Source organism: Nicotiana sylvestris, chromosome 7 (genome assembly GCF_000393655.2).
Source record: "Nicotiana sylvestris chromosome 7, ASM39365v2, whole genome shotgun sequence".
Lineage (NCBI taxonomy): Eukaryota > Viridiplantae > Streptophyta > Magnoliopsida > Solanales > Solanaceae > Nicotiana > Nicotiana sylvestris.
The window spans coordinates 3,499,427-3,517,093 of record NC_091063.1 but is presented as its reverse complement, the minus strand read 5'-3'; the positions used below and the strand labels follow the sequence as shown (position 1 = coordinate 3,517,093).

At 40.4% G+C, this 17,667-nt stretch overlaps 1 protein-coding gene across 1 annotated transcript; it reads right to left on the bottom strand.

Annotated features, from left to right (window-relative positions):
* Positions 1 to 16,526: 16,526 nt before the first annotated feature.
* On the bottom strand, positions 16,527 to 17,396 carry LOC138872686 (uncharacterized). The gene has a single exon (XM_070151096.1). The coding sequence runs from the start codon at positions 17,394 to 17,396 to the stop codon at positions 16,527 to 16,529; it is 870 nt and encodes a 289-aa protein (XP_070007197.1).
* Positions 17,397 to 17,667: the final 271 nt, after the last annotated feature.

Sequence of the window (17,667 nt, the reverse complement as noted above, 5' to 3'; positions counted from 1 at the left end):
TTCTACATCAAACTCTAAGTCTCGTCGTCAAACATCTACATAAGACTTCTGCTGACTTTGTGTTGTACGAAGACGGTCTCTAATAAGGTTTACCTTTTCCATTGCTTGCTGGACTAAATTAGGACCTAGCAACTCTGCTTCCCCGACCTCGAACCAACTGATCGGCAACCTACACTTCCGCCCGTATAGTGCTTCGTAAGGAGCCATCTGAATACTAGCTTGGAAGCTGTTATTATAAGCAAACTCAATAAGAGGTAGATGACCATCTCAACTTCCTTTAAAATCAAGCACGCAGGCACGTAACATATCCTCAACTATCTAAATAGTACGCTCTGCCTGTCCATCAGTTTGTGGATGAAAAGCAGTGCTAAGATTTACCTGCGTGCCTAGACCCTTATGAAAAGATTTCCAAAAATGTAATGTAAATTGAGCCCCTCGATCAGAGATAATAGATAATGGCACTCCGTGAAGGCGAACAATCTCTCGAATGTAAAGCTTGGCATAATCCTCGGCTGAATATGTCATCCTAACTGGAAGGAAATGAGTAGATTTTGTAAGCCTATCAATAATTACCCAAATAGCATCATACCTCCGTGGAGTGCGAAGCAAACCAATGATGAAGTCCATATTTATCATGTCCCATTTCCATAATGGAAGTTCAATATACTGAGTTAGGCTTCCAGACCTCTGATGTTCGGCTTTAACTTGCTGGCAGTTGGGACATTGGGATACCATCTCCGCGATATTTTTTTCATTCCATTCCACCAATAGATCTGTCGAAGGTCCCGATACATCTTTGTTGCTCCGGGGTGAACTTCATATCTAGAATAATGCTCCTCCGAAAGAATCTTGGCGCGGAGCTCTCCGAGTGTCGGTACACATAAGCGGCCCTGGTATCTAAGGACCGCATCTCCAGTTAGCTCAAATAAAGGTTGTCGCTAATGTGGAATACTTTCCCTCAGTTTTATAAACTCAAGATCCTCGTGTTGTCGCTCTTTCACTTTAGTAACAAAAGAAATTTTGCCGTATTCTGAATGAGAATACGTCCACCCTCTGCGTCTACCAAACGCACCTGCAAACTAGCTAGCTGGCATAGATATTTGGTCATCTTGACCTTATCAACTTCAACATGTCTTAGACTGCCCATGGACTTCCGGCTAAGGGCATTAGCAATAATATTAGCTTTGCTGGGATGATATAAAATATCAACATCATAGTCCTTTAGTAATTCTAGCCATATTCTTTATCGTAGGTTCAGATCCCTCTATTTAAATAAATACTGAAGGCTTTGGTAATCGGTGAAAACATCAATATGAACCCCATATAGATAATGCCACCTAATTTTTAGGGCGAAGACAACTGCGGCTAACTCAAGATCGTGCGTAGGATAGTTCTGTATGTTTTTGCAACTGTCTGGAGGTGTACGCAATAACCTTACCATTCTGCATAAGAACACAACCTAGGCCAATTCCCGAGGCATCACAATATACAACATAACCCTCGGTGCCATCTGGAAGAGTCAAGACAGGTGTCGTCATAAGCCTTTTCTTTAGCTCCTGAAAACTTTGTTCACATGCCTTAGTCCACTGAAACTTAGCTCCCTTATGTGTCAGTTTCGTCAATGGTGCAGAGATAGAGGAAAATCCCTCCACAAATCTTCGGTAATACCCTACCAAGCCTAAAAAGCTATGAACCTCTGTCGGATTCAAGGGCCTCGGCCAAGTCATCACAGCTTCAATCTTTTGGCCGTCAACCTTGATACCATAGCCGGTAATAACATGACTAAGAAAAGCTACAGAATTTAGCCAAAATTCACATTTAGAGAATTTAGCATATAACCTGTAGTCCTGGAGAGTCTGCAATACAACTCGCAAGTGGTCCGCATGCTCGGCTTCCGATCGTGAATATATCAGGATGTCATCAATAAACATAATCACAAATTCATCCAAGAATGGTTTGAATACCCAGTTCATAAGATCCATTAAGGCTACTGGGGCATTTGTAAGCCCGAAAGACATGACAAGGAATTCAAAATGGCCATACCTCGTCATAAATGCTATTTTTGGAATATCAATATCCCTGACTCGTAGCTGATGATAACCGGATCCCAAGTCGATCTTCGAAAAGTATTTCGAACCTTGTAACTGGTCGAACAAGTCATCAATCCGTAGAAGAGGATACTTATTCTTAATAGTGACTTTATTTAGTTGCATGTAGTCAATACACATCCATAAGGAGCCATCTTTCTTTCGAACAAAGAGCACCAGAGCACCCCATGGGGATGTACTTATCATAATAAAACCTTTATTGATCAAGTCCTTCAGTTGTTCCTTCAATTCCCTTAGCTCTGCAAGAGCCATTCTATAGGGAGGAATGGATATAGGCTGCGTATCAGGAAGCAAATCTATAGCGAAATCGATTTTCCTTTGGGGGGAATTCCTGGAAGCTCGTCAGGGAATACCGTTGGGAATTCATTCACAATAGGAACCGACTGAAGAGTCGCTGGCTCCTTATCTATATCCCTGACATGAACCAGATGGTATATACATCCTTTAGCAATAAACTTTCGAGCCCTAAGGTATGAAATAAACTTACCCTTGGGAGTGGCTGCATTACCTTTCCATTAAAGGACAGGCTCACCAAGAAAATGAAATCGGACCAACTTTGCACGACAATTAATATTAGCATAACAAGCTGCCAACCAATCCATACCCATACTGACATCGAAGTCTAGCATAACCAATTCAACTAAATCAACAGAGGTTGGACGGTCATTAATTAACATTGTACAACCTCGATAGACATGATTAGCTACAATAGAGTCGCCAACTGGCGTAAACACCTCAACTGACTGTGGCAACAACTCAGATCTCATGTCAAGCTTACCAAAAATAAATGGAGTAATATATGAAAATGTGGAGCCGGGATCTATCAATGTAGAAATGGCATGAGAATGTATTGTCAATATACCTGTGACAACATCTGGGGATGCCTCTGAATCCTGTCGGCCTATAAGTGCATAAAAGCGGTTCTGTCCACCACTAGAACCTAAGGTGTCTCCTCTATCTCTCTCCCTAACACAACCCTGAGTAGACTGTGGACCTGGTCGGGGAGCACGGACTGAGGGCGAAGAGGCTGCAGTGGATCCTGAAGGCTGAGCTGGTGCACCTTTGCCTAACCCCGGGCACCAACTAATAAAATGTCATGTCTGCCCACAATAATAAAATGCACTCGAACCTTGTCTACACTGCCCAGTGTGCAGCTTACCGCACTAAGTACATGGAGGAGTAGGCTGTCTCATTTGTGCGGAATGCTCATGTCGACGGCCCTCAGGCTGGCCTGAGCTTTGCCCCGATCCTGACTTAATATAACAATCAAACCGCTGGCCCTGCATCTGTGGTGGGAAACTACCTGCTGATCGAGGTGGATATCAATGGAGTGGGAGCCTAAAGTCACCCCGTGGCTCCCTATAAGACCCCATAGTACGAGCCCTCTCACTCTGTTCCTTATCCCTACGAGTATCACGAATCCGACGGGAAAGGTCCTCTGTAGTCTGAGCGAAAGCCTGTATGCGGGAAATATCTACATCATCCGATAGGGATGCTACCCTACAATCTCTAATCAGATGATCCCCCAAACCATCCACATAATGATGAACTCTAACCCTCATGGTGCGTACGATACCTGGTGCATACCTCGCCAAATAATTAAACTTATGGCTATAATCCCTCACACTCATATCCCCCTGCTTCAGGCTAAGAACTGGACAAGACGGGCCTCCCGAACCTCCCATGGCAAATAATAGGCTAAAACGCCGTAGAGAAGTCCTACCACTCTACTGGTGGAGCATCAGGTCCTCTAAAGCTCTCCCATGCCTCAAACAATAGGACGGCTACATCACGTAGTCGAAAAGAAGCCAACTCCACAGCCTCAGTGACGGAGGCATGCATCACCCTCAATACTCTATACATATGGTCTATAAAATCCTAGGGATCCTCAGTGGAACTGGATCCTGTAAATAATGGAGGGGCCAAGTGAAGAAACTCTCGTACCGTCGAGCTTCTTGTCCGATCTCTCCTGGCATCTACTCCTGACTCTAGCTGTCGCTCATGAATAAAAACCATCCTAGTCAGCAACTGATGGGGGAACAACAGGTGTTAGAGGTCCTGTGTCTCTAGGTGCCTCAGGTACTAATGGAACCGGTAAGGTTGGGGGTACTGCATCTCCCTGGGCTCCAACAAGTGTTGGGAAAGCTAAATCTAGGGGTACTGGACACTCACTGTGTGCCTCTAAGGGAAATCTATCCCTCTGACCCGGTGGGGAACGACTGGTACCTTCCCCCGGATCCATACATATCTCTCGTTGTGCCATCTCCTGAGTGTAGGTAGCCTGGTAGATAAGAAACACAAAGCATGATTTAGATTTCATATGTTCTTATAACTTCGCTCTATAGCATGATCTATAAATTGAAAGAAATGTAACCATTCCTAAATGCCTCATAGCCTCCTGATTATAAGTGTGGTGCACAACAAACCCATTAGTATGTTTAATGGCTAACTCAATCGAATACAGTATCGAGTGCCAGTCGTGCCTCCCCTAGTTTGGGGCGTGACAAACGTGGTATTAGAGCAGGTCGTATCCTAGGCAGTCGACAAGCCGCAACAGATCGTGCAGTACAACATCAGAAATACTAAGCCTGGACCATTAAGGTCATGACCTGAATAATAATAAGTCATATAAACAAAGGTAGACGAGCCAAAATAATAAAGTACTAGCAGGCCGATGAGGCTGTGATTGGAGACACACATGCCTACACACATATATATACATGCCAAGCTTATGGGCTGGAGACTGAAAGCTGCAAAAACAAACCCAGAATATTGTGTCCACAATAGCCTCTAAGAGTGTCATAAGCACTGTCGGGACAAGGCCCTGACTATACCCAAATTGTACAACAAAAGTAACCATCCTATGAAATCTCCAGGAAGAGGTGGAGCTTACCAACTCACTACTGAACCCCGATGTCACGACCCAAACCGATGGGCCGTGATGGGCACCCGGTACCTTACTCAACCGAGTACCAACGTGACGTATCTTTCTTATTACATCATCAAATATACGTGACATACGGGCCTAATAAGCCAACATAATCATTTATAAACTCAAAACATAGGCCGACAAGGCCGTACAATATTTCACGTACAAGACATATGTCTACAAGCCTCTAAGAATACATAAATATCATAAAGGTCGGGACAGAGTCCCGCCTTACCGAACAATACACATCTAAATCATACTAACCAAACGAGCAACTCCGAAGCAAATAGATCACACCAACATCTTCTGTTGAGCTGATAGCCTACTTGGAGGGCTCTCGACCTGTCTATCGGGACCTGCGGGCATGAAACGCAGCGTCCCCAGGCAAAAGGGACATCAGTACGAATAATGTACCGAGTATGTAAGGAACATAAATAAATACATAAGAGACATGGAAGACATATAGAGTACATGACTCAACCTGATAGTCTGAATAACTTTGTAAATCATAAATTACTTTTAGCGTCATTCATATGCGTATGAATATCATATCGTGCATAGGTACATGTTTCATAACAACATTAGCCTCTGAGGGCATCCCATCATATCAAATCGGCCACTGTGGGCAAAACCATCATCGTATACTAGCTGATCAGATGGTGGTGCGCATATAACGCCATAACCTTTTCCATATCCCATATACATATATATACATACACATATACACGTATATAACGCTATTTGAATCATATTTCAGCCATTGTGGGCAACATCATCATCATATACCAACTGATCAGGTGGTGGTGCGTATATAATACCGTAACCTTTCCAATATCTCATATACATATATATACATACATACATATATATGCGTATATAACGTCATCTGGTCATGGGTCAATGCATATGAATGAAATGCATAAAAAGTACGTTAATAAAATCTTTCGGAGCTTCATAAGACCATTTTGCCTTTGAGCAATATCATAAAGTAAACTCTTTTCAACTTTCATATTTTTCTGAGACCCATGAACAGATAATAAAATATTATGACTCACGGAAATTCAAGAACATAGATATCTTTAATACTTCTATGAATAGAGTCATTCATGAAATTTGTGCATTTGCATGTTTCGTTCGTATCGTATGGATCATGCCAAAAGAAAGAAGAGATAGCCTTAACATACCTGAACATATTCTCTTGACAATTCCTCTAACACACGTCAATTGCGACAACACGTAATGGCGGATCGAAGTAGGGGAAATTCCGTATGATATTCTCGAGAAAGGTTGCACCGTACTCCCTTCGAATCACAAAATCTCGTTGTTATTATGTGGTGTAAGTTCGTATAATAGTCTCTGAAGCAAATAACGTTGCCTAAAGCTCTGGTGGTGATATATGTAAATATCATATACAAGACCCTTAAAACCAATTTCTATCAAATAACGTTTCCTGGCGGTGATATGTAAATATCATACATAATATCCTTTAAACCAATTCTCAAAAACTCACCAGATTTATCCTTTGGATTACTACATATGTAATCATAACCATTTGAGAGATCTTTTATATATTTTGAGTGTGAGCCTCATTATTTTATGACTAAGCCATATAATTCTTATATTGTGACACCTTCAAGAATGATACTTTAAATGACCAATCTTGCTGCCACGTAATGCCTTCTTACTTATCCAAATTTTATCCCTTTTCTTTAATCAATTTGTTAATCCACACTAATTCAATAATTAATCAATTATTCACATAATTAAGAATTATCTCAAATTACTTAAAATTCTACTTATTTTTAATACACATTATACACCCTACTATCATAGTCATATGGTACTTTGTATGATACTAGTCCATAAATATCGGGTATTAACGCTCGGCCTGAATTGTACCCTAAACATGCCAAACTTAGACGAAAATTTATTTTCTTTGACTTTCTTCCGCTCTCACCTTCACGAATTTTCTCATCACTTGTTTGAAATAGTATAATCCTTATAATATCCAAATAATCTTTTTCTTAGACTTATGTCAATTACCTTACGACAAATTCAGCGTACAATACTACAGGGTGAAACATCGTCGTAATTTAATATTGCGAAGCGTAACATCATCGTAATGTGGTACTGCAAGACGTAACATCATCATAATACAACACTGTGGGACGTAATATCGATATAATATTGTAGTGCATAACACCCGAAATCCTAGCGGAGGGGTCGATTAGAGTCCCTACCTGGACCTGCACGCACAAAACAAAAATGCAGTGTCCCCAGGCAACGAGACATCAGTACAAATAAAAATGTACTGGTATGTAAGGTAGAAAGTAGAATCATACATAGCTGATGTAAAAAAAGTAATAGAGATACCACCTAACACTGAAACTCTGATAGCCTTCATGGCCAACATCCGACCTCATAGTAATCAAATATGCATGGTATACTCGTGTAATCATATGTCCTGAATACATATATATTGATGCAAATGCATGACATACCCAACCAAATGCTAGCAATGGTGGTCTCTCCCGGTAGCTAACCGGTATCATATTGCCAACCTGTGGCCATCTATACAATATATATAGTTTTTCGGGCAAATAGGCCCCTTACCTCCGATTATAGATCGAAGTCCATGTATAATATGCCATGTATGATCTGAACTTTGAATGCACATAATAGGCCATAACAAGAACTTAGCCAATCTTGGCTCATTGGTACTCTTATTCTCATAATCTCACAATCACCTTCGTATCGCATACAATTATCTCGTGAAACCTTATATGTTTTTTTTTAATAAGCTTGAAAATATAACTCGACTTTTAGAAAGATAACTTAACTCTGAAGATGTTCATAAAAAGATTAAGGTGCTTCACTTAGTCCTTATACCTAATTTCTTGATATTTAGTAAAAGAAAGTATTTCAAAAATCAAGTGTTTTAGTAGTTTAAACATAAAAATTATATTTGAGATTTTTTGGAAATCGACGTGTCATTTTAAAGATTTTAAAATATACTTTAACAAGGAAGAAAGACTGATCGCAAATACTAAATGCCTTTTTCAACCCAAAGACGAATAAGAATTCATATATATAGACATATAGTTAAGAAAGCCGACAAAATTACATATATAGATGTCGAATACCCTATTTAACCGAATGAGTGGAATATCAACCTAATAGCATCATGAAAATACTTCAGCTATGATCCCAATGCCTTTCACATAAGGTCTTTCTAGCAATAAAATAGTAAAATATCACATTTGACGTCTTAGAAATTTCCCAGAATTCGTGCTAAAAGGAAGGACAAAGCTTAGTCGTAAGATACCTTTCCAACAAACGTCTGAATACGTATAGTTCTTTCACGAAAATTGTTCCTTACATCCTAAACCTCGCAAACACTATATATATACAGCTTATATTCACCTATAAATAGTTCATAATTGAGTTTAAATCGGCAGATTTGCCATATGACCCTAACTTGACGAAACGTCCGTAGAACTTTGTAAAAACGAACATAAAAGAGCCTCAAGATGATTACCTTGGCAAACCAAGTATAAATCCTGAAGAACCAGCAAGAACAACAAATTCCTATCTTCCAAGAATAGCTCCAAACACAGCTAATAGAAGGGGGAAACGATTGCAAAGCGTAGAGATTGCGTTTTTAGGCACGGGGGAAAACTTTAACGATAAAAATCGTTAAAACGCACATATTAGACACTCTTAGTCTTATCCCACAAGTGCAAGTTAACTTAAACCTTCCGAACACGCGGGGTGCTACCCGAACTATTTCTTTAACCACGAACCTTTGTTTAAGGGATTCCTTTGACCTAAAGCTTTAGTTCTCAATCACCTATTCATCACTTGTTATAAATAGCGTAAGTACATTAACGTCAAGATGATCTCATCCCCAATTCTACGTCAATTGACCGAAGATGAAACTTTTAATGTACGAAAATGCGAGATGTAACATCCTTCCCCCCTTAGAAACATTCGTCCTCGAATGTTCCACTCTCCGTGATCCATATAACTTTGGCAAGGTCGCCTTTTGTAACAATACTACTACCAACTTTCCCCGTAGAAGCCTAATAATTCAACGACACACAGGACAACGACAATAATCAATAGAAGAATTTATACACGCACCTTGAGGTTATGACGTCTCAGTTAAACCCTTCTCTGGAAGAGGAAATAGGTAGGGATATCTAGACTTCATGTCTTCCTCGGCCTCCCAAGTCATTTCTTCTACATTGTTGTTCCTCCAAAGCACTTTCACGGAGGCTACCTCCTTATTCCGCAGCTTGCGTACTTGTCGGTCTCGAATGGCAACCGGAATTTCCTCGTATGACAAGTCCTCTGTAATTTGTACATCATTCGTGGGCACTACTCGGGTAGGATTGCCAATGCACTTTTGTAACATAGATACATGAAAAACTGGATGGACAGACTCCAATTCCAAGGGCAATTCTAACTCATAAGCTACTCGGCCCACTCTCCAAATAATCCTATAAGGCCCAATATACCGTGGGCTAAGTTTACCCTTTTTGCCAAATCTCATCACATCCTTCATAGGCGACACCTTCAAGAATATCCAATCATCAGCCCCAAACTCTAAATCTCGATGTCGCGCATCTGAATATGACTTCTGACGACTCTGAGCTGCCAATAGTCGATCCCGGATAAGCTTTACTTTTTCTATGGCTTGCTGAACCAGGTTTGGCCCTTGTAATCCAGATTCTCCAACGTCGAACCACCCTATAGGTGACCTACACTTTCATCCGTAAAGAGCTTCGTATGGAGCCATCTGAATGTTGGAATGGTAGCTATTATTATATGCAAACTCGATAAGTGGCAGATGACCATCCCAGCTACCTTTGAAGTCTATTACACAAGCTCGCAACATATCCTCCAGTGTTTGAATAGTACGCTCAGCCTGTCCGTCTGTCTGGGGATGAAATCTTGTACTAAAACTTACTTTAGTCCCCAATCCCTTTTGGAAGAACCTCCAAAAGTTAGCTGTAAATTGAGCTCCTCTATTTGAGATAATAGATACAGGTACACCATGCAGTCGTACTATCTCCTTAATATAAAGCCTCGCATAATCTTCTGAGGAATACGTAGTTCTAACGGCAGAAAATGGGCTGACTTTGTGAGCCTATCAATGATCACCCATATTGAATCAAACTTACATTGGGTAAGAGGTAAGCCTATGATGAATTCCATATTGATTACTTCCCATTTTCAAGTCGGGATCTCCATAACCTGCAATAACCCACCAGGTTTTTTATGCTCGATCTTGACCTGCTGACAGTTAGGGCACTGAGCAACAAATTCTGCTATATCCTTTTTCATTCCGTCCCACCAATATATTTTCCTGATGTCATGAAACATCTTTGTCGTTCCTGGATGGATAGAATAACGGGAATAATGAGTTTCTCCCATAACCTGCTGACGCAACCCTGCAACATTAGGCACACATAATCGCCCTTGATATCTGAGGACCTCATTTTCGGTAATTACAAACGGTGTCTTCTCCTTCTGAAGAGTGGTATCTCTATAATGAGTTAGCACAGGATCCCTGTACTGGCGTTCCTTCACTTCAGTTACTAAATATGATGTTGTTGTATCCTGAAGAGTAATTCCAATGTCACCTGAGTCCAGTAACTGAACTCGAAGACTAGCTAGCTGATGAATCTCATGGGCTATTCCCCTCTTTCCTGGATACAAATACGACAAGCTACCCATATATCTACGACTGAGAGCATCGACAACTACGTTTGCCTTCCCCGGATGGTATAAAATATTAACGTCATAGTCTTTAAGTAGCTCCAACCATCTCCTTTGACGAAGATTCAATTCCCTTTGCTTGAAGATCAACATGAATGCCATACAAGTAGTGCCTCCACATATTTAGTGCATGAATCACCGCAACTAACTCTAAATCGTGGGTCGGTTAGTTCTTCTCATGCTTTCTTAGTTGTCTAGAAGCATATGCCACAACCTTACCATGCTGCATCAGCACACAACCCAATCCAATGCCTGAAGTATCGCAATAGATAACATAACCATCAAGCCCTTCTGGAAGCGTTAGAACCAGTGCTGAAGTTAATCTGTCCTTTAATGCCTGGAAACTCCGTTCACAAGCATCAGTCCATTGAAACTTTGCTCCCTTCTGAGTCAACTTTGTTAAAGGTGCTGAAAGGGAAGAAAATCCTTCCACAAATCTCCTGTAATATCCTGCCAACCCAAGAAAACTACGAACCTTTGTTGGTGTTGTGGGCCTAGGCCAAGTCTTTACTGCCTCAATCTTTTGTGTATCCACCAGGATGCCTTCACCCGAAATGATATGCCCAAGGAAAGTTACAGAGTTCAACCAGAATTCACACTTAGAAAATTTTGCATACAACTTCCTTTCTTGTAGAACTCTAAGCACCGTACGCAGATGACCAACATGCTCATCCTATGAACGAGAATATACCAATATATCATCAATAAATACAATTACAAACAGATCTAAGAAAGGCCTGAACACACGGTTCATCAAATCCATGAATACTGTTGGGGCATTGGTCAGACCGAACGACATAACCCGAAACTTAAAATGCCCATATCTAGTCCTGAATGCTATCTTCGGAATATCTTCATCCTTAACCCTTACTTGATGGTACCCAGACCTCAAGTCTATCTTTGAAAACCACTTGGCACCTTGCAACTGATCAAATAAGTCGTCAATCCTCGGGAGCGGGTACTTATTCTTGATCGTCACCTTATTCAGTTACATATAATCAATACACATTCTTAAGGAACCATCTTTCTTCCTTACAAACAACACAGGTGCTCCCCACGGTGATGTACTAGGTCTGATAAAACCTTTTTCAAGCAAGTCCTTTAGTTGTTCTTTCAACTCTTTCAGCTCTACGGGGGCCATTCTATAGGGAGGAATAGATATTGGGTGAGTATCTGGTAGTAGGTCAATAGAAAACTCAATTTCCCGCTCTGGCGGGAGACCCAGAAGTTCATCAGGGAAGGTATCTGGAAACTCATCTACCACAGGGATGGACTGAATGGTTGGTGATAAGGCTGCTCGGTGGGTCGGGCCTGAACCGGACCGGACCGGGCCCGCGGTCCTAACGGGCCTGGTGGGCCTGTGGGCCGGTCTTGGTGGTCCTCCTGAGCCCGTCATGGGCTGGTCTTCAAGTTTGAGCCCACGATCCCGGGACCGTTTAGCCCGGGACCGTCAGGCGGGCCTGGCGGGCCCAACGGCTATTTTTAAAAAAAAATAAAAATAAAAATTCTCCAACGGCCATATTTAAAATCTAGCCGTTTGGGCTGAAAATATGACCGTTTTAAGTTTAAAAAATGGCCATTTGGCCCCCAAACTTTATATAATTACACTTTTCCCCATTTCTCAACTATAAATACCCACTCATTCTTTCATTTTTATTCACCAATTCATCAATATCTCTCAATCTCTCTCAATCTCGTGAAAAATTGTGAAGTTGTTGAATTGAAGTTTTCAAGTGTTCAACGATTTTCAATTTTCAAGAAGTTGTTCGGCAATCCGGTAAACTCGTTTCAACTCTTACGTTTTTAGAATATATTTTTGTGTGGTTTAGTTTGCATAATTATAATTAATATGGCATTTACTTTGAAAAAAATGTTTGGTAAAGGAAAAGATAAAACCGGTGAAAGTAGTGGCCAACCAACTACCCTTCCCCCGGCTCCCCGACCTAGAAAAGATAAGCAAGTTGAAAGTAGTCGCCAACCTAGACGTCCTCCTCCTTCCGTAATTCTTGATAGTGATCACCCTTGTTTTCAATTTACCGATAGTGAATTTTATCATAATGTTGCACCAGGTGATAGATTAGATGATGAAATTATGAATGCTCTTTATCCTAATGAAACCATCTTAGAAAATAATGAGGAAAATGAGGATGATGATGAAACCCAAGCACCGGATTTAGATGATACACCTACTAGTCCTCTTAATAACCCAACTGATGCACCGGTCGACCCACCTGTAGAAACTCCTACTTTTAATAGAGAACCTGCTAAACGCCTAGAAACATCATTAGTTTGGAATTTTTTTACTCAAGTAAGAGAACAAAATAAGGCTAAGTGTAAAACTTGTGGGAAATTAATGGTGCATAAATATACTGGAGACCGTAGCGGCACGGGTAGTTTGACTAGGCACATAAAAACACACCCTAGAGATAAGGCTAGATTTTTTCAAATGAAAGCGCAACTAGAGGGGACAAGTGTAGATTCTGCGGTTAACCCTAGTACAGGTTCAAATCTAGTTCAACCAGGAATTAACACTGTCACCGGAGGTATTTTATATTACGATCCAAATAGAGATCGTGAAGAATTAGCAAAGATGATTACTGTTATGTGCTTACCTTATACTTTTGCATCTAATCCTAATTGGGTTCATTATATTAGAAGAGTTTTTAATCCTACTTATAAAGGTTGGCCTCGCGCAACAGTTAAGAGTGATATTTATAAATTCAAACATGAATATGAACAATATTTGCGGTATTTATTTACTCATATACCTAATCGGATTTCTATTACTACTGATATTGGTAGAAGTGGTAATGATTGTGATTATCTAACTGTTACAAGTCATTGGATAGATGAGGAATGGATAATGCAAAAACGCATAATTGTATATAGAATAATTAATTCGCGTCACACAGGTAAGTTTATAGCTAACACTGTTGCAGATATTTGTAGAATCTTTCAAATGAGGAAATTGCGACACTTGCAGATGCAAAAGCTTCAATTAAGATTAACGCTCAAACAGTTTATAATGCTTATCAACTTGCCTTAGAGCATGCTAGGCCAACTATTCCAACCCCTACTTCGTCTAGCTCACAATCCTCTAAAAGAGTTGCGGGCTTAAAAGCTCTTAAATCTTGGACGGAGTTCAGGGGGTCTCAAGGTGAAAATTATGATGAAACTTCACATCTAAATGAGCTTCAAGTTTATTTGTCTCAGGGACTTGAAAAGGAGAATCCAGACGGCTCTTTTGATCTTTTGGAATGGTGGAAGGCAAGGGAAAAACATTTTCCTGTTCTTGCAAGGATGGCTCGGGATATTTTATCAATTCAAGCTTCAACTGTTGCATCAGAGAGCGCTTTCAGTCAAGCAAGACTGCAAATAGGTGATCATAGAGCGTCTATGAGGGATAGCTTGGAAAAATCAGTATTGTTTAGAGATTGGATCCGCTCGGAAAGAAGAAACTTTGGAATTGCAGAAGCACAACCGGCGATAGATGAAGCTTATGAAGAAATGATAGCGGAACTTGCGGAGGATTCGGCTTCGCCCGGAAGTGGTGATGAACAAGCTTCTTTTCCACCACCACCAACGCAACCTCCTCCGAACCTTGAAGGATTTATGAGATTTGTTAGAGATAATACATAGAATAATATGTAACTTGTATTTTGGCACATCTTCCTTAGTTTTTTTTCCTTCTAATGGTGGTATTAGTACCTTGTTGTGCTCATTCCATTGGGGGAAGGATGACTAAGAAAGATATGCCATTTTTTGGTAATAAAATTTATTGCTTTCTACCCATGAGCTTCTTTTCGCAATATTTCTTTGTCTATACTTAGAATTATTTATAAGCTACAATATATACATAATATACAATATATATACTACAAGAAAATACATAAGAGAATATATATACATAAGATACAATATAATATACTACAAGAAAATATATTATGCGAAAATATATACATAATATACAATATATATACTACAAGACAATATATTATGCGAATATATATACATAATATACAATATATATACTACAAGAAAATATATTATGCTACAATATATACATAATATACAATATATATACTACAAGAAAATATATAAGAGAATATATATACATATAAGATACAATATATATACTACAAGACAATATATTATGCTACAATATATACATAATATACAATATATATACTACAAGAAAATATATAAGAGAATATATATACATAAGATACAATATAATATACTACAAGAAAATATATTATGCGAAAATATATACATAATATACAATATATATACTACAAGACAATATATTATGCGAATATATATACATAATATACAATATATATACTACAAGAAAATATATTATGCGAAAATATATACATAATATACAATATATATACTACAAGAAAATATATTATGCGAACATATATACATAAGATACAATATATATACATAAGATACAATATATTATGCGAATATATATACATAAGATACAATATATATACTACAAGAAAATATATAAGAGAATATATATACATAAGATACAATATAATATACTACAAGAAAATATATTATGCATGACAATTTAGTGTTTTACTATTGTTTTGTTATTTTCTTTTTCGTCAAGCACTTTAATAATTAGATATACATATATACTACATATATATTTTTAATATAGCCATGATACTACAAGAAATTGCCTTTAAAAAAAAACCCCCCGCTAGGCCCGCGAAGCCCACGAGCCCGGCCCGTTAAGCACAGGACCATGTGGGCTTAGGCCCGTCACGGGCCGGTTCCACCCATTGAGCCCACGAAGACCGGGACCGCCAGAGCCCAGGACCACGAAGCCCGGGACCGCGAGGCCCGGCCCGTTAGGCCCACTAAGGCCCGGGCCCGGGCCAAAATACAACATTAGTTGGTGACTCTACTTCCATATCCTGAACCCGAACTAAGTGATAAATACAGCCCTTTCTGATCATCTTCCTTGCCTTGAGATAGGAAATAAATCTACCTCTCGGCGATGCCGTGTTACCTTTCCACTCCAAAATAGGCTCCCCCGAAAATTGAAATCAGACTATCTTCGATCTACAATCAACATTGGCATGACAAGAAGCCAACCAATCCATACCCATTATAACATCAAATTCTACCATATCTAACTCGATTAAGTTTGCTACGGTAGGTCGACCATGAACTATTATTATACAACTCCTATATACCTGCTTAGCTATCACCGAGTCCCCAACAGGTGTAGACACCTCAAAAGGTTTAACCGATTCAGGTTTTATTTCAAACTTACTAGCAATCAATGGAGTAACGTATGACAAGGTGGAACATGGATCAATTAGTGCATATACATCGTGGGAGGAGACTGATAATATACCTGTAACAACATCATGCGATGACTCTTGGTCATGTCGTCCTGCCAATACATAAATGCGGTTCTGAGGGCTGCTCGAGCTAGATGCTCCGCCTCTGCCTCTACCACGACTCATTGGTGCTTGGGGACTTTGCCTAGGGGGGCGTACTGATGATGACGATCCAGCCACAAATCCTGCTAGCTGAGCTATGCTTGCATCACCTCTCATCGGACAATCCCTCATGATGTGGCCCGGATAACCACAAGTATAACAAACATCTAGTCCCATACGGCACTGCCCGGTATGCTGTTTACCATATTGAGTACATCGTGTCAAGGGTGGCCTCATCTAATTTGACTCACCCCTATACTGAGAACCTGAGGCCCTAAAATTCTGACCAGGCCTTGAATATGTAGAACAATCAGATCTCTTTCCTCCAAACTGAGGGGGCGCGCTAGCCGAGGGCTGGGATGGATATCTCAAGTACTGCTGCCTCTGACCATCTCGAAACTCACCAGAAGGACCCGAAGACCTCGCTCTTTTATTCTGGTCCCTACCATGCTCACGATCGACCCTTTGTTTCTGTTTACGCTCCTCTACACCCTGAGCGTACGTCTGAATACGAGAAATATCCATGTCTGGATGAAGTGAAACCGACATACAATCGTTAATCAAGTAAGGCTCTAATCCCATCATGAACCGGTGAATCTGATCCTCTATCTTAGATACAATAGTGGGAGCATACTTAGACAACGAATCAAACTGAAGGCAGTACTCACGAACACTCATGTTTCCCTGCCGAAGGGTCAAGAACCTATCAACTTTGGATCGCCTAAGCTCTGGTGGCAGATAATGATGAAGAAAAGCTTCTGTAAACTCCTGCCATACCACTGGATGGGCATTCTCACCTCTGGACAATTCCCAAGACTCGTACCAATTAACTGCAACATCTCGGAGTCTATAAGAAGCTAGCTCAACTGACTCAGTCTCAGTGGCCTTCATTACGCGTAACGTCCTCTGTACTCTATCAATGAATACCTGAGGGTCCTCATTCGGGTCTGCTCCAGTGAATACTGGAGGGTCTAAACTAATAAAGTCACGAACCCTCGCGCTCACGGACCTATCTGCGTGACCAATACCTGTTTCCTGACGTCGAGCCTGTGCGGCTACTAATCGGGTCAATAACTGAACAGCATCTCTCATCTCCTGACTCGGCATATCCTGCTGAGGTGCAGAATGTATAGGGGCGGGTTCTGGAGCTGGTGCCCTTTGGAACTCTTCTGGAAAAGGCGGGGTATGTGAAGTCTGAGATGGAACCTCACCATGAGATTCTCCCCGAGCCCTAGTAACTCGTGGTGCTCGACTAGTAGTCTCACCAGCCACGGACTTTCACTTCTGGGCGATCGTACTCTTTGGAGGCATTGCTGAAACTATAATGTATCGTTAGGAACAAGAATTCTTGTATTGCACGATCTTGAGATAAAAAGAG

Bases quoted from the DNA above. Each gene is read 5' to 3' on its own strand.
- LOC138872686 (XM_070151096.1), bottom strand. From the start codon at position 17,396: ATGCCGAGTCAGGAGATGAGAGATGCTGTTCAGTTATTGACCCGATTA.